At 47.8% G+C, this 18,130-nt stretch overlaps 1 protein-coding gene and 1 long non-coding RNA gene across 2 annotated transcripts; one reads left to right on the plus strand and one right to left on the minus strand.

Annotated features, from left to right (window-relative positions):
* Window positions 1-947: 947 nt before the first annotated feature.
* LOC310756753 (kyphoscoliosis peptidase-like) lies at window positions 948-14,767 on the minus strand. Its single transcript, XM_083601422.1, has 8 exons — window positions 14,478-14,767; window positions 11,045-11,101; window positions 7,906-7,988; window positions 7,219-7,327; window positions 6,461-6,572; window positions 4,692-4,880; window positions 3,115-3,305; window positions 948-2,065 (listed from the first exon to the last, which is right to left on the minus strand). The coding sequence occupies exons 1-8, from the start codon at window positions 14,569-14,571 to the stop codon at window positions 1,164-1,166; spliced, it is 1,737 nt and encodes a 578-aa protein (XP_083457548.1). The 5' UTR covers window positions 14,572-14,767; the 3' UTR covers window positions 948-1,163.
* Window positions 14,768-14,878: 111 nt separating this feature from the next.
* Window positions 14,879-17,531, plus strand: LOC310757387. The gene is made up of 2 exons (XR_014545139.1): window positions 14,879-14,964; window positions 17,381-17,531. It is a non-coding gene; the product is annotated as an uncharacterized lncRNA (long non-coding RNA).
* Window positions 17,532-18,130: the final 599 nt, after the last annotated feature.

Genomic DNA, 18,130 nt, shown 5'->3' on the forward strand with positions numbered 1-18,130 from the left:
CCCCCTCCAAATCAAGTAAATCAATACAAAAGCTGAGGTTCTGCGCCCACTAACATAAAGCCTGCCCTCCCCCATAAATTGCGTGATGGCCCCATGAGGGTTGCTTTAGTTGAGATTCCTGCAATGCCAGATGACCCGCAGGGTCCCTTCGAACCCTGCAATTCTATTCTGTGTCATTTCCTACGTCGGAACTGAAGGCAAGTGAACTGAGTTAAGTGGTTTCACTTTCTTTTGCCACCAGGGGTCCCTGGTTACAAATGATTCTATGAACTAGCAGGTCCACCCACCCTCTTTTTTTGAGATCAGGTTTTAGAGTTTCAAATGAAGCACAGGTAAATGCACCTGTATGGCTAATGCTCCAAAGTAGCTGCTGCAGCATTTATTTGTGGAAGTGCAACGTCCGAGTCCACGTGTAAGATGACTGTTGTTTGAGGGGAGTGTTTTTATACTCTGCTCCCATAAGGCCTCGCAATAGAGCGGACTTCTCATGTTGTCCACTGTAATGTTAAATACGGTATGTAAGTCCACCACCACCACCATGGGAAACCTTAAGTTACAGGAAGCATGTTTTTATATTAATGGTGAAGGCATTATATAGGCACACATCATATAAGCACCTTAGATTACACTTTGGAGTGGTCCATTCAACATGAGCAGGAAGTCCTGGTTCAGAATGTGGTCCATTTACTTGCTCATTTCCCCCTCTATATTTTATGTTTAAATTGTGATGGAACCAGGCCTTTTTTTCTTAGAAAAAGAGGTGTTGTTGAACTTTTTTTTTAGGGGTAGCAACCAGCCAAAGTTATAAGCTTGCCATCAGGTATGTGTATATAGACGAATCCATTTTACAGCGTTCTCCAAATGTATGTGGGTTCCGCATTTTCTTGCTTTTGGTTACACCAATAACAATAGACTCCATCTTTAAAGAAAACAACTATTAAGAGGTCTGCCTTCCCTTACTTTAATTATAGTCAAGGTTATTGTTCGGACCACTTCCCCATGCCCTTAGTCTCGTAATATCAGATACTCCAGTATCCGACTGTTAGTATTTCTCCCGGTTATACCTGGTTAACATACAAGCTGTGGTTAATGATGGATTACCGTTTCCCTCTCTTCCGGTAAGCGTAGATCTTTTTACATAGTTGAATTTTCTCCTCTCCTAGCTAGTGACTTTCCACTTTGTAGTCCAGCAGGGCCCAGAAGGAGTGGCTGCCATTTTTTGATATCATCACTGTCACCCTGGGGCCACCTGAGATGCTGCAGGTTCCCTCCCAGAAACCGTCTTCGCTAAGAGTCAGTCGGCGAGAATTTCCGCATTCGACAGACACCTCATCTACGCCAGGCAGTTTGAGCTTAAATATCACATCGCGGTTGGCCGGCAAGACCCCGGCAACTGGTGCCACCAGCTCAAAGGCATCCTCCCAGTTGGTATAACTCTGTGGGAAAACCGGCCACAACACACTCTTGTTTGGGCAGGAGAGGAGGTAGCTGAGGGCGCAGTGACTGTTCCCCGGATCGGATGCTTTCTTTGCCCAGATGTGAAGAGCAAAGGTCCCTGCATGAGGGAGCTGTATCTTCAACTCAACATGGGCATCTTGGTGAGTGGTCCAGATGTGACGCCTCCGCAAGTCCTCCGACGTGCTGCTGGCATCAGAGTCCAGGGTGGCAAAGAGATCTAGGTCTCTACTTCGAGTGAAGGTGACAACACAGCGTCCGTCATCAGTGTGGACAATCGGACTGGCGGGCGAGGCTCCCAGGATTCCCTTCTCCTCCGATTGCCAGCTGGGCCCCACAGGCTGGATGAGCGGTTTGGGCAAGCAAAAGTTTTTGTCCACAGATGGGCACACCAGGGAGTATTCCACCACGTGGCTGTAGTTCTCCTCCTTGCTCCTGGAAGGTTTGGCGAAGATGTCCAAGCTATGAGTTCCCACCTCCTGAGGATACACTTCCAGGGTCATCCCGTTCCTCTGCAGGGTCATGAAGCAGTGTTCGTTTGCCCCGTTGAGCTTGCAGAGGAAGAGGGTTGGAGAGCGACTCTCAATGAAAACAGTTGCCTTGCCGTTTTCTGTGAAAGAAAAGCAAAGGTTTTTTTGATGTTGACATGTTTTTGTATGCAACAGGAATTCAGTAAAAAAAATTGTAAGGGGCAAAAAATAATGGCTTTTCTGTACTTGTTAATATTTTTATTTTAAATCCCCATGAATGGATTTCCCCCTATGGATTTTCTGCCACCTTGCTGTGAGAAATAGGGTTACACCCATATATAAGATTGAAATTAAAGGTAATTTATTGGCTGAGGGAGCCGGAGTACAGCTTCCGGGTCATGTGGCCAGCATGACTAAGCCGCTTCTGGTGAACCAGAGCAGCATATGGAAACGCCATTTACCTTCCCGCCAGAGCGGTACCTATTTATCTACTTGCACTTTGACATGCTTTTGAACTGCTAGGTTGGCAGGAGCAGGGACTGAGCAACGGGAGCTCACCCCGTCGCAGAGATTCGAACCGCCGACCTTCTGATCGGCAAGTCTTGGCTCTGTGGTTTAACCCACAGCGCCACCCTTGTCCCATGCATTGAAATTAATGATGGTTAATAGATTGGTAGATGGGAAACAGGCAGTCTGTTCTTTCCTCACTGACTCGTCCTTGAACAGCCACCTGTAGGTTGTTTCTCCCCTCAGGCTTTACTTCATCTTGATTGTTAGTTTTAATTAACCTCACAACTCCATGAAGGCCACAGAATGGCCTTGTTTGCCAGGAGTAATAATCAGTGATAATCAAAATAGAGCAAGGACAATCCAGCTGCCTCACAGTCATCTGTACCTAACAATTCCGAGAAAGATAACAGATTTCCTGAGCCTCCTTCACACCTTGGAAGACCCACTGAGTTCTGGTTCTGCTCGATTAGGGGTGAGGAACCTGTGTGGCCCTCTTGCTGTTGTGGGACTCCCAACTAGCACGACCAATTGTCAGGGATGATGGGGGTTGTAGTCTAGCAACCTCAGGTTCCCATCCCTGCTTTACAGAGCAGTAGCATCTTAAAAGGACATGAGACTCATTGTCAGTGTAAGTGTGACAGCCAAAAGCCACAAGACAGATGCTTCTGATTGACTTTACCTGTTTCGATGACCGACGTTGCCGCGGATGTGCCTGTCAGTCCTACTGAATAAAAGGCAGACTTATACCACACATTACGTTCAAACTGCTGCAGCGATAATGTCTGTTTCAGAAGCTGCCAGCTGTGGTCCTCTGGGAAGTGATCGTTAATAAACAGAGCAGGATGGGTAAGGAAGTAAAACTCATTGTACCTGCAGAAGGAGAAGGCAGAATTGTGCAGTCTTTCGTGAAATCTCAGCACCAGGGTCAAACAGAGAAAGCTATCTAGAAATGAGCGTGGAATCCTTTTAGGCCTTGTTCAGATGTCAAGTGAAACCATAGCTTAGCATGTTGGGAATGAAACATAGCAAGCCTCCCTCCCCCACAGCCACACATGTGAACAGCTTGGAAACCAGATCCTTGATTAGATTAACCACAGCCTGTTTTCTCACCCACATCTGTGCTTAATGACAACAGTGCTTTATTTGACAAGCGTGTCCATAGTTAACACTAGCCACAGTTTAGGAACTGGGTGACCCACTCATCCAGCCTTCCCCAGTCTGATTCCCTCCAGGTTTGGCTGAACTCATGACTCATCAACCACAGCCAATGTGGCCCAATGTCAAGGACCGTGCTGAGGAGGGCTGCACTGAGAGGAATGGAGGCAGCCTCCCCCGCCCCTTGCTCCTGCTCAGGATCCTGAATCTTCCCAGGAGCAGTGAAGCAGTATAGATTTGGAACAGTGGTTTGCAGAGGGACATAGTTCAGAAGACCGAAGTTGGGAAGAACTGGATGGTGAACAGCTAGGAGGAGAAGAACTGGGAGAGAGAGAGTGAACAGGCTCCATTTCGCTGGAAAGCGTCCATCCACTCAGCCCAAGGTCAAGGAGAGCAGATAAGGTGGCGGCACGGAGAGCACAGTGGTTGTGAGATCTGGTTGCAAGATGCAGAAGTGGGTGACTAGGGAGGAAGTGGGTGGAACCCTTAACTGGGAGCACCTTCGTTCCTAGAAATGGATTCTTTGTTCTCTGGCTACAATCATTAAAAATCGGGTAAGAGACTCCTTTCGCTTTGTTTTGCTTATCTGCTGCCAAAGGGTGAGAGGGTGGGAGGAAGCTGAGTCCCTGAAGCCTGAGACCCAATAGTTAGTGATGATGGGAGTGGTAGTCTAAAACCATTGGAGGGCACCTGGTAGAGAAAGGCTGCTGTGTTACAATGACCCAAACTCCAGGATCCCCAAATCCTACACATGTAGGATAAGCATAATACTCTAGAACAGCCTTCCTTAACCTGTGGGTCCCCAGATGTTGTTGAACTACAACTCCCATCACCCCTAGCTAGCAAGGCCAGAGCTCAGGGATGATGGGAGTTGTAGTCCCACAACATCTGGGGACCCACAGGTTGAGAACTGCTGCTCTAGAACCTATTATTGTCCCACCACTACCACAACACTCCATGCTGATGCCCTGTGGCTATCAAATCACCAATTCTGACTTTTGGTCCAAGCGAACCAAACAAAAATCTGAAAACAAAGGAAGTTCACTATACCCTCGTTGTATCCCACACTCTGACTGGGCTTTCTGTCGCCTAACAACATACCTGAAAGTGAACTTGCTACAAGAGTCATCCACACAGCCGCTGCCCCACGTGTTGTCTAAAAGATGCCACCTTCCCTCAAGATAAACAGCGTTCCAGACATGATTAGTCTTCCCCTCAAATACTTTTCCTGGTTTGTATTGGAACCCTTTGGCAAAGCCAGACAACTGCTTGCATTGTATCCCTGCAAGACTGAGGGGGAAAGAAAGGGATTCAAGAACACCATTGTGAACAAGGCACTGTGGTTGCAATCAATGCTTTTTTTTTTGGATTAGAATCGGCACCCTTCGTTTTGCTCTGTTTTCAGGGAGAAGCCAAAACACACCCGGCATTTTAGACTTTTTCCTGTATTGTCCTATTTGCCCCTTAAGGATGTGCAATTTGGGATTTTGATGGAGGAAACAGAAGTATGCTAAATGCCACCTGTGGACTACTACTTTATTCTGAAGAAATGCCAGGCTGCCTCATTTAACTGCATATTACAGGTTTGGGGAATCTTTGGTCCTCCAGATGTTGCTGAACTACAACTCCCATCATTCCTGGCAGTTGGCCAAGCTTGCTAAGGCTGATGGGAGATGTAGCTGAACAACATCTGGAAGGCCCAAGATCCCCCAGTCCTGCATGACAGTTTTGTATGTTGCACTGGTACAAAAATTGTTGTTAGGAGCCAATTGTTTTTGGGGGACAGGAGGTGGGCAGGTGTGGAGGACTCCCTGGTCCTGAATGGGGTAACTGTGCCCCTGAAGGACCAGATGTGCAGCCTGGGAGTCATTCTGGACTCACAGCTGTCCATGGAGGCACAGGTCAATTCTATGTCCAGGGCAGCTGTTTATCAGCCCCATCTGGTATGCAGGCTGAGACTCTACCTGCCCGCGGACTGTCTTGCCAGCGTGGTGCATGTTCTAGTTATCTCCCGCTTGGACTACTGCAATGCGCTCTACGTGGGGCTACCTTTGAAGGTGACCCGGAAACTACAAATAATCCAGAATGCGGGTGCTAGACTGGTGACTGGGAGCGGCCACCAAGACCACATAACACCGGTTTTGAAAGTCCTACACTGGCTCCCAGTACGTTTCCGAGCACAATTCAAAGTGTTGGTGCTGACCTTTAAAGCCCTAAACAGCCTCAGTCCAGTATACCTGAAGGAGCGTGTCCACCCCCATCGTTCTACCTGGACACTGAGGTCCAGTGCCGAGGGCCTTCTGGCGGTTCCCTCACTGCGAGAAGCCAAGTTACAGGGAACCAGGCAGAGGGCCTTCTCAGTAGTGGCACCTGCCCTGTGGTGCCCTCCCACCAGATGTCAAAGAGGAAAACAACTACCAGACTTTTAGAAGACATCTGGAGGCAGCCCTGTTCAGGGAAGCTTTTAATGTTTAATAGACTATTGTATTTTAATATTGTGTTGGAAGCTGCCCAGAGTGGCTGGGGAAACCCATCCAGATGGGCGGGGTATAAATATTGATGGGCGGGGTATTATTATTAATTATTATTATTATTATTATTAATCAGACAGCCTGAGAATCTTAGCTTGCATGCTGAAGAGAGAGAGAGACTGGAATCTAGTACAAACTTTCAAGGCAGCACAGAAGGGCTTTAAAAGGTACAAGAAGTGTTTGTTGAAGGAAGCATGGTGGTGAGGGGCCAAGCAGGATTTCCAGTGACTGTAGCGGGACCCAAGTTTGTCTCCATAATGATGTGTTGAAAGCCGCCTGTATAGAGCAGGTGTGGGGGACGTGTGGCTCTCCAGCTCTCTGGGGCCCAATAGGAATTACCTGCACATTTCTTCAAAGAGGCCAGCATAGCCCCCACAAGCGCTTTTCCCCGACTGAAGGGCATCAGTTGCCTCAGAAGGCACCTTGTTATGGTATCCTTCCACATCGTATTCTGGAGGAATAAAGACATTTATGGACAGTCACCTCAAAGTCTACAATGCACAACAAATAAAGGGCTGCAGCAACCTCACTTACTTCAGAAACATTTAGCAGAAGATACGAGTAACTAATCAGTTCAATTAGGGGTATCTGCGGGTGGTGCTGTGGGTTAAACCACAGAGCCTAGGACTTGCCGATCAGAAGGTCGGCGGTTCGAATCCCCGCGACGGGGTGAGCTCCCGTTGCTCGGTCCCTGCTCCTGCCAACCTAGCAGTTCAAAAGCACGTCAAAGTGCAAGTAGATAAATAGGTACCACTCCGGCGGGAAGATATATGGTGTTTCCGTGTGCTGCTCGGGTTCGCCAGAAGCGGCTTAGTCATGCTGGCTACATGACCCGGAAGCTATACGCCGACTCCCTCGGCTAATAAAACGAGATGAGTGCCGCAACCCCAGGGTCGGCCACGACTGGACCTAATGGTCAGGGGTCCCTTTACCTTTACTATTTCGTTCACAAAACAACAGTTAATCACCTTCAAAGGCTCTGCTTTAATCCAATGCTATATAAAGGAGCTTTCCTATAACACCACTAGAAGAGTTGTTCTGTTGTCTGGAGGGATCGCTTCCGGCTTCGCACACAGACATGTCACACCCCCACCTACCTATATGATGGCATGTCCACATCCAAATGGCTCGGACTTTCTCCAGGTCACTGTGGGCTTTTTGAAGCAAGACATTCACCAGTTTTTTCACGTTGTTCTTGACATTCACCTGTTTCAGGAAAGGTAAATACTGTAGAAGATAACATGGAGGAGCAGTACCCAGTTCCTTTCTGCTGTCTAAAGAAAACTTAGGGTGCCTGCCATCCTACATGCACTAAAAAGAGTCTTACTGAATTCAATGGAGCTTACTTCTGCGTAAAACTGCTCAGGAATACAGAGTTAGCTGAGTAAGTGTATGCATCCTAGTTGATCAATCTATCAAATTTTATCCCCAAGTAAAATTGTTCTGAAGGATGAAGCATGCTTAACCTTTCTTTTCTCTTTACACAGGCATGCTATTTCCACGATCTTCAGCTGTGATCCAAATCCCCTTTGTTTCAGGCTTGGGGTGGATTTTGAAGCATAATGTTTCCCACTGTGAACTTCCGTGTGGACAGAAGAAGTTGCCTCCTATAAGGAGAGGACACTTGAAGGTACTGTCATAGAACCATAGAATTGTAGAGTTGGAATGGATCCTTAGGGCCCAATTCCAAATCCACATTAAAAAACAAAACTCTCAGCATCCTAAAATATTCTTTACAGGACTGTTATTCCGTGTGGGTTATATTGCCGTAAGAGACAGTATACCATTGATGCATGGTCATCCAGTTCCTTAAACTGCGTCAAGTCCATTGGTATTGACTTCAGGCTGGATTTATCCCATGGGTAATCTAGGAACAAACATGGAAAAGTCATTCTAGAACCAGCGCAAGTCCAGCAGAAAAAGGCAAGAGGAGAAATGGAAGAGGACCTGCAATGGGACTGAAATGGCCGAACTGCAGCAAATTAAAACAGCCAGTGATATCAGGCATTTTCTACTCCCCAAGTAGAAAATGGGTCTACACCAGGGTGGAGGTACTGCACCTACACATTTACCAATGTTTCTCTACTTACATGACCGTGGAGAAAGAGAACCAGTGGGACAGCGCTGGAGCAGATTTTGATCTGCCGTCACACAAGACAATTTCAGTTGATTCTATTTCTTGGACCGTAGTTGACAAATATTGTGAAGGGAATAGCAAGCTTTGCACTGTGGCGATCACACAGGGTCCCCGGATGTTTCACCGTCTATTGATCCCTGTGCCACCACTTTATTTCTCGCTGCCACCACCCAGGCCCTGCCTGGTACAATACTGAGTCCAGTCAGGGTTAAATTGGAACATAAACTTCTGTTTATTTATTGCAGTTTAACAAGCGTGTGGTTTCATAAATGGTATCGGTCAATTACATTCATGGGGTGCCTATCCAGACCTATAACTTCCGCTACCTGCTCTCACTCACTAAACCACCTCTCAGATATTTACTTGTCTTCCCAGCCCCTAACTGTTCCTGACTCAGCGTATTTCGCTACCCTAACTCAACCTACCCACAGACTCTATCCCAATTCACTCCCACTCCAATCAACCACCCAACTCCCAACGAACTCCCTTTCGCCCCTCTCAGAGCTGGTTTTATAGTCCCTCTGACTCCACCCCCCTGGGTTCTGATTGGGTAACTTGTTTAACTATTTCACCTCCAGCACTCTCATATGTTAACGTCACATGCACCTCCCACTGGAACAGTTGGTACCTCCTTAGGGAAGTTCTCTTTACACTGAAGTCTCCGGTTTTGCACATGGGCTGGTTCAGATGATGGTTCAGATATTTATTTATTTATACCCCGCGCATCTCATTCCATTTACAGAAGCTAAGCACAGGTGATGGGACACCACACCTGAGGAGAGCAGGCTGTGGGATGTTACATCACTGTAGCAGTCAAGTACAACATTTCCTGTTTGCCCAGAGTGGAGACAAAGGGGGATGTTACTCCAGCCAGGAGGACTTCCTGTCACACCTGGTCTGGAGCATCCTCCCCCTGTGTGTGACCAGGTAGATGGGCTTGACCCTGGCAGACCCTTTAAAGGGGCTAGTCATGCAGCCCTCTTCTCTTGACTTTCTTGTTGCTCTCTTTTTGCCATTTCTTCTCTTGATGCTGTTCTCTTGGTGCTTTTGCTGTCTGCTGGCTCTCAGCCAGTCGCACATGGGCTCAGTCCCCATATGGGATGGACTCACACTCTCTTCTGTAACTACAAGCTAAAGCCTTCCTTCAGGATCATACTGTGAACTGAATGTAAGTAAACTTCTTATCATTACTTTTAAAGAAGACTGTTGTGTCCTTATTGTTTTAAGAGGGAATAAAGGGCAATTCACCAGGAACAACCCGATCTGGACAAGCCAGACTGGATTGCTTAACTCAAGAGATTTGAACGAATCAACCAACTAGCTTCCTGCAATATACAGGGGAATGTACTCTGCGACCTGCTCACTAGCGTGAGGAAGGATAATATTTACCGTACTTTTCCTTGTATAAGACTATGTTTTTTTCTTTAAAAATCATGCTAAAAATTGGGGGCCATCTTACACATGGGTAGTGCATAGGCTGGACATTTGATTGGTTGCTGCCGTGGCTGTCAGCAGCTATTGTGTGTATTATTGGTTTCTACATCAATGGGTGGTGTTAATTGGCTGATGTTCCGGCAGTTGGGTGAATGATTGGCAGCTTCTGCCAGCGATGGGACAGGCTAGAGGTGGATTTTGTGATGTGGGTGAGCGATTTCCGGCAACCCCCCCCAATAAAAGCTCAACAACTCTGTGCCATCTCCCCCCATTTTCTTAAATTTGAGTCCCCCAAAATAGGTAAAGGACCCCTGACCATTAGGTCCAGTCATGGCTGACTCTGGGGTTGTGGCGCTCCTCTCGCTTTATTGGCCGAGGGAGCCAGTGTACAGCTTCCGGGTCATGTGGCCAGCATGACTAAGCCGCTTCTGGCGAACCAGAGCAGCGCACGGAAACGCCGTTTACCTTCTGGCCGGAGCAGTACCTATTTATCTACTTGCACTTTGACATGCTTTCGAACTGCTAAGTTGGCAGGAGCAGGGACCGAGCAACGGGAGCTCACCCTGTGGCAGGGAATCGAACCACTGACCTTCTGATTGGCAAGTCCTAGGCTTTGTGGTTTAACCCACAGCACCACCCGCATCCCTTTGGTGTCAGCAGTGGGATCAGTTGGCAATTGACAGCTTCTACTGGCGATGGGACAGACGGGAGGTGCATTTTGCGGTGTGGGTGAGCGATTTTCAGCAACCCCCCCCAAAAAAGCTCAACAACTCTGTGCCATCTCCCCCCATTTTCTTATATTTGAGTCCCCCAAAATAGGGGGCATCTAATACATGGGGGCATCTTATAGACGGAAAAGTACGGTAATCAATATATCCTCTCCTACTATCAACAACATTCCCACACAGGCCAACGGAGAAGGTGCAAAACAGGCTGTGTAGCATGCAGAGATCTGCCCTCTGATTCGTCACTGCCTGCCCCCCCTTCTCCTGATGAGCATCCGGTGCCAGACATGCCCCCCTCCCACTCTGCCTAAATATAGGGCCAGTCCTGGAGGCAAGGGTGCAGTGTAGCTAATATTTACCATGCAAACCTTGTTCCCAGAATATCTCATGACATGTGTATGGTGGGTGCGCACATGGGTACATGCTTTCTCTACTATGATACACAGGAGGCGTGGGAATGTTTGGCACTCCAGATGTTGCTGAACTACAACTCCCATCATCCTTTGCCACCGGGCATACTTGCAGGGCCGGATGGGAGTTGCCATCCAACAACATCTGGAGGGCCAAAGGTTCCCTATGGTTGATATACAGGTCTGCAGTCATATATAACAAATAATTTGCATTTACCATACAGATCTTGTCTCTGAGACAGCGCTGATCCTTGTTCTCCGTCATCCTGATAACCTATGAAATTGGTATTGTTTGGGTGAGACAATACAGTCATACCTCATGTTACGTTTGCTACATGTTACGTTCTTTCAGGTTACGTCCCACGGCAACCCAGAAGTATCAGAAAGGGTTATGTCCGGTTTTCGCCGCTCACGCATGTGCAGAAGCGCTAAACCATGCTTTGCGCATGCGCACAAGCGCCAAATTGCACTGCGCACCTGCGCAGATATGGCACCTCAGGTTGCGCTCTTTTCATGTTGCGAACGGGCCTCCGGAACGGATCCTGTTCGCAACCAGAGGTACCACTGTATCGTTATGAGTTGGGGGGAGCTAGATCCCCCAAAATGTGCTATGCTTTATTAAAAGCTAGAATTAATCAAGGTTTGATTAAACTTTGCCAAACATGAAACCCACCTGGATTTAGTTAGGCTAGTAAGCCAAGCTACCTCTGTGTAGAGATTGCTGGATGAGCCATTAGCAGGGGACAAAGGCCAGCGATGGCCCAACTAGGAAACCATTATAGGGCAAGAGTGCCAGGCCAAGGGAACTGAGTGTTAGTGGGCAGAGGCAAAGGCAAGGTTTAGGGTTACAGCTTTGAATGACATAGGCTGGAAGGAGGTTCACAGAGAGAAGCAGAAGGAGGGGCAGAAGTCCAAGTGAGCTGGGGACGACAGGCTGAAACAAAGAGAGGCAGAGGATGGATTTTTGCTGTCCTTTAATCCAATCTTGATAGGATGCAAATGCTCCATAATCCCTCCATCTAGATGCAAGTTTTATATAGGTGCAAATAAACCATATATCATAAAGACACCATTTATCATAAAGTTCCCAAAGGGAACACAGACTGCAACCCCTAAAATATTGCACCACTCATGGAGATTGGAGTGGCAGGTGTCAATATGTACATTAAAAACATATATTGCAACTCCCATCATCTCTGGCCATGGGCCATGCTTGCTGGGGCTGCTGGAAACTCAACAACTAAACTGAAAGCACCGCTTTCTCTCATCCTGGTGCTGGCCTTTAGATAGCTGGTCTTCTTTTCTTTTTTTAAAAAATATTTTTTTATTAAGATTTACTCAGTTTTACAAAAGTACGTGCGTTGCCGCTTTTTTCAGGTTGTAAATTCTTTTCTACAAAAGGAGGGGTGGTGTGATGAAGATTGTCAGTCTTTTATGGCTACTTTAATAATAATAATAATAATAATAATAATAATAATAATAATAATAATAATTGTCAGGGAATCAGGAGCAGGAGCACTGGGGAGAGAGGAAATGGAGAGCAAAGGGGAAGAATCCAAGGGCAGCGTAGGGGAGTATGACAGTGGCCCGAGAGATTCCATGAGCTTCTCCAGCGAATCAGAAGATTCCCAGAAGGGGGCGCCTATGGTCAGGGCAAGGTGGGTCCCAGGGGGGACGCACCAGAAACAAGGAGCCAGAGGGGAACCCCAAAGCAGCAGTGGGGGATCAGGACCAGTTTCCCCACCAGAGCGTAGTGGGGGGAAGAGTCACATGTGTCAGGGCCAGCGTCTCCTCCAACGGAGGGGAGGTCAGTTGCAGCTAGCCCCCCCAGAGGGGGAAGCAGTGACAGCAGCAGCAGTGAAACGGTCAGGAGAAAAGTTACCGGCTGCGCGTGCCAAGTTCAAATGTACAGGCGCGGGGGACAGCAGGAGACCCGGATGGGGAACCAGCTCCTAAAGCCCGCCGGAGGGAGGGGGAAGGCTCAGGGGACTCAGCGTCAGAAGAGTCTAGAAAGGGCGAGACCCCAACGGTCAGGCGGAACCAGAGGCGGAAGGAACAGAGGAAGAGGTGGAGTAAGGCTAGAGTCTTAAATTGGTGTCTGGGGGGAGGAGACTCAGACGGAGCATCAGCGGTCTGACAGTTGAGACGTAGAGCTGCGCGCTGTGGCTCTGGAAGTGAAACTGAACTCCAATAAAGACTTTTGTACTTAACAACGAAGCAGCGTTGGTCCTTTGTGAGCTGGGACCTCGGGCGGCTCTGACAACAACAACAACAATAATAATAATAAAAATTATACCCTGCCCATTTGGCTGGGTTTCCCCAGCCACTCTGGGCAGCTCTCAACAGAATATTAAAATACAGTAAAACATCAAACATTAAAAACTTCCCTAAACTTTAGATATAAAAAGAGAAATTGGGGCAGTTGGGGTGAAGCAACGGACTGAGCATCATCATGTCATAGACTGATCCTCCATCCCTGTACAGTGGTACTGAAGGAGCATATTACAATATAATTGTTCTATTATTGAAGGACATGCTTAAATGTTACATTGCAAATGGGCCCTTCAGAATGTCTAGCCTGGGCAGATAGAGATAAAGAACAAGGATTTATTGTCACACCAGGATGAGGGAGGTTGCAGGAAGGAGGGAGAGAAGACCAAGACCTTATATGGTAATATAGGAACTTATTATAAGTTTCGATTTCCCAGAAATCAGGTGACTTACAAGAAATCAGGTGACTTACAAGAGATCAGGTGGTATTCTATTTTGCAAATCTATATAAAGGGGCGCACCCTGACTACTGTGTACAGGTTGCGTACTGATCGCCCTATGCCCTTGTTCTGCATATGCACTTCAAATAAAAATCCTGTTAATAACCTGCAAGAGCATTTTGCCGCTTTGTGTGAATCTGTGCTTCAGGGACCCAAATAGCAGGTATGTGCGGTCCTTCAGTACCTCGGGTTACAGACGCTTCAGGTTACAGACTCCGCTAAGCCAGAAATAGTACCTCGGGTTAAGAACTTTGCTTCAGGATGAGAACAGAAATTGCGCGGCGGCAGTGGGAGGCCCCATTAGCTAAAGTGGTACCTCAGGTTAAGAACAGTTTCAGGTTAAGAACGGACCTCCAGAACAAATTAAATTCTTAACCCGAGGTACCACTGTATAAGGCAGCCTCCTATGCTGTTCTCGTTTGCCCACAACTCTTTAGTCCAAAATTGTGCCTTGGGCTCATCTACAACCGCTGTGCCTATCCCGAATGTATGGCCACACGGAGGAGGCCTTACTGTCAGGGGTGTGTGCAGGAGCCGGACTCTGTGACCAGTAGGGCTTCGCAGGACTGGGGCCTTCCTAAGTTTGTTCTGGAGAGGCAAGGCGTGGCCAGACAGGTGAGGCCTCTTGGTAACTCACTGCACCTGGTGGCAAGAGCCGGGAAGGGATATAAGGTCAGCATTTCCTTTTGGTTCTTTGCCACAGCAACACGTTTCCTGCCTTGCTGTGTGTGGCTTCTTGCTTCTTGATCCTCGGACCCTTGACTTCATCGCTCCTTGCTTCCTGACCCTCGGACCCCTGACTTCTGGACTCTCATTTCTCTGGTCCTGACGTCCTCAGCCGATACTTCGATCGCCTGTAGACCGGACCGTGACACTTACCTTCAGTGTCCTGCCTCGTCCGGTGGGGAAGTATCTGGAGTCCTGCAGCGCCAGGAACATACACACACAGAGAACGAGTTACTGAAGAATCCATAGGAACACAACGTCATAGGACTAGGGGGTGGGGGTAGCCTGGATGTCATATTCGGGTCATCTCCACGACTGTGGTTTTATATCTTTAAGGTGACGTTCTAAAGAAAGGGAGGCGGCTAGCAAGTCTCTTGGTCACGCTCATGGCTGTGAAGCATTTCTGAGCATGTCTAAGAAGCACAGGTGACTACTTGCTGCAGCTGCTAAGGGGACCAGCCCCTGGCTGGAGGTGATGTCATCAGTGAGTGTAAGAGAACAATAGACTTGGGCCAGTCTCATCTGGAGCGGGCAAAACACAGAGGCTGGACTTCCCCTCTGGGACAGTTCCAAAGCTGTAGCTTTGGGGATCCCCCTAGAAACCCAATGGGAGAACAAGACCTGTGGGAGTGTTAATGAGGTGAGCTCTTCCATCTTATACTCAATCTACATATATGTAACTAAAACCATGGGGCAGTATCTCAGACAGGTCATGTTCCTTCTGGGGTAGTCTGTCCACCTTTGGTCCCCACCCTGCACTCAGCTCTCACCTGTGGCCCCCAATATCTGCTTAAAAACCTTCAAGGAACGAGAGTCCACCACCTTCTGAGTCTGTTCCACTGTTGAACAGCTCTTAGTGACAGAGGTTCTTCCTGATCTTTCGTTGAAATATCCTTTATTGTAACTTGAAGCCACTGGTTTGTGTCCTACCCTCCAGAGCAGGAGAGAATGTTTGCTTCATCCTCCATGTGACATCCCTTTAGATTTTTGTCAGTCTCCTCTTTTCCAGGCTAAACATAAAGGTAAAGGTAAAAGGACCCCTGACCATTAGGTCCAGTCGTGACCGACTCTGGGGTTGCAGCGCTCATCTCGCTTTATTGGCCGAGGGAGCCGGCGTACAGCTTCCGGGTCATGTGGCCAGCATGACTAAGCCGCTTCTGACGAACCAGAGCAGTGCACGGAAATGCCGTTTACCTTCCCGCCGGAGCGGTACCTATTTATCTACTTGCACTTTGACATGCTTTCAAACTGCTAGGTTGGCAGGAGCAGGGACCGAACAACGGGAGCTCACCCCGTCGCGGGGATTCGAACCGCCAACCTTCTGATCAGCAAGTCCTAGGCTCTGTGGTTTAACCTACAACACCACCCGCCTCCCTAGGCTAAACATACCCAGCTCCAATAAGGCTTGGTTTCCCAGACCCTTGATCACCTTGGTCACCCTTCTCTGCACACGTTCCAGAGTGTCAATATCCTTCTTAAATTGTGGCACCCAGAACTGGACTGAGAACTCCACGTGGGCTTGCTGCCTGCTGCCCGGGAGGACTCCCCTGAGTGAGTGCCTGAGGGCCCTGCTCTTGCCACTTACCACCTGGCCCAGGGCAGGGCCTGACAGGCCTCACTAGGACAGTTGCTGTTACTGCCGGAGGGGCACAGAGTGTTTTTAAAATGTTTTTAAAAATTTCTTTTGGATTTTTTGTATGTGGGGGGTGGGGGTGGGATGGATGTTTGGTTGGGCTTGGGGAATTTTTTTGATTTTGATGTTTTTGTAATTTTTACAGTTTTTTGTTTGTATTGCTTTATTGGTTTTGTTTGTTTGTTTGTTTAAGGTGTTATTTTGTTCTTAAGGGGAGGGGTCAGGGCTGCTGGGGAGTGGGCCCCAGCCCACAAAATGGCTGGGGCATGTCCCGCAGGGGGGGATGCACTGGGGCAACTGATCTCAGTGATCACGGGTAGGAGGAGGAGTTACGCTAAGACTAGACCATGTCATTACAGAGGGGGCAGGTTTAGTCATTGTCTGAGGACTATTCCTGCCTCCGGGTCTGGTCCTGACCGGATGGATACTAGAATCAGCAAGGGATACCCACATGACCTGAAGGTGCTGCTGTGCAATGCCAGGTCAATGATTCATAAGACCACTGCCATCCATGACTTGATCATGGATGGAGGACTTGACCTGGCATGTGTAACAGAGACTTGGTTGGATGAAGCAGATGGGCCTGTCCTTGCCGCTGCTTGTCCACCAGGTTTCTTTTACACACAGCAACCCAGGTCATGTGGGCGGGGAGGGGGGGTTGCAGTGATTTTTAGGAAGTCATTAGTTTGCACCAGGCGTCCTATTGGGAAGACCCAGTTTTCCGAGTGCATGTTCTGGAAGTTGGGCAATAGGGGCAGTACAGGATTCCTTTTGGTGTACCGACCTCCCCGCTGCACCAAGGATTCCCTGCCCGAGCTGCTTCAGGTCGTGGAGGATGTTCTCCTGGAGACACCTAGCTTGGTCGTCCTAGGGGATTTTAACATCCATGCCGACACGACCTTACAAGGGGCTGCTCGGGACTTCGTGGAAAGCATGGCCTCCATGGGGCTGTCCCTGAATAAGTCTGGCCCAACCCATAGCCGCGGACATGCCTTGGACCTGGTGTTTAAGAAGACATCTTAAGAAGACATGTTCAGGGAAGTTTCTAACGTGTGATATTTTACTGTATTTTTGGTTTCTATGGAAGCCGCCCAGAGTGGCTGGGGAGGCCCAGCCAGATGGGCGGGGTATAAATAATAAATAAATTATTATTATTATTATTATTATTATTATTATTATTATTACTTCCATTGATCTAGGCACTATACTTCTTTTGAACAGCATTAGGGTTTTGTGGGGTTTTTTGTCACTGCATCACACTGTTGACTCATGTTAAGCTTGTGGTCTACTAAGACCCCTAGATCCTTTTCACATGGCAATCCAAGTTTCCCCCATCTTATATTTGTGCATCTGATTCTTCCTGCCTAAGTGTAGACCCTTACATTTGTCCCTACTAAAATTCACCTTGTTATTTTGGGCCCAGGTCTCCAATCTGTTAAGGTCATCTTGAATCCTCATTCTGTCTTCTGCGGCATTGACTACCCATCCCAGTTTGGTGTCATCTGCAGATCTGATAAGCACCCCCTCAATAAAAGCTGCCGTTAATAAATTTGCTGCTATTTCCTTCCCATCAAGTAAGGCTAGAACTTGTTAATGTGGCCAAACTTATTTATTATTTATTTAGAACATTTGAAGAAGAGTTTGGATTTGATATCCCGCTTTATCACTACCCGAAGGAGTCTCCAAGCGGCTAACATTCTCCTTTCCCTCCCTCCCCTACAACAAACACTCTGTGAGGTGAGTGGGGCTGAGAGACTTCAGAGAAGTGTGACTAGCCCAAGGTCACCCACCAGCTGCATGTGGAGGAGCGGGGAAGCGAACCCGGTTCACCGGATTACGAGTCCACCACTCTTAACCACTACACCACACTGGCACACATTTCTTTCTTATTTATGGTATTTATTTATACCCTGGCCTTCTTCCCTGACTGGACTCAAGCTACTTGTATCCTGCTCTTCAATAATAATAAAAAGACTCCCAGAACAGATTACGTACAATCAAAACAAGACAGTCACTACACACAGGCTTACAATCTTTTTTAAAAAATAAAGAACCCCAAGGGAAAATGGACAGTGAGGGAATATAAAAATCAAAACTTTGGTGCCAATTTGTAAACAGTTGTTCCCATAATGACCATTGAAATGTAGGTGGGTTCCACAAGGCAAGACACATT

This window comes from Podarcis filfolensis (assembly GCF_964270895.1).
Source record: "Podarcis filfolensis genome assembly, chromosome: 2".
Lineage (NCBI taxonomy): Eukaryota > Metazoa > Chordata > Lepidosauria > Squamata > Lacertidae > Podarcis > Podarcis filfolensis.

Bases quoted from the DNA above. Each gene is read 5' to 3' on its own strand.
- LOC310756753 (XM_083601422.1), bottom strand. From the start codon at position 14,571: ATGGATTCTTCAGTAACTCGTTCTCTGTGTGTGTATGTTCCTGGCGCT. The intron at 7,989-11,044 runs GTAAATGCAAAT...GTTTGTTCCTAG, and splicing joins TCAGAGACAAGATCTGTATG to ATTACCCATGGGATAAATCC. The intron at 4,881-6,460 runs GTAATTCCTATT...TTTCCCCCTCAG, and splicing joins CTCTTTGAAGAAATGTGCAG to TCTTGCAGGGATACAATGCA.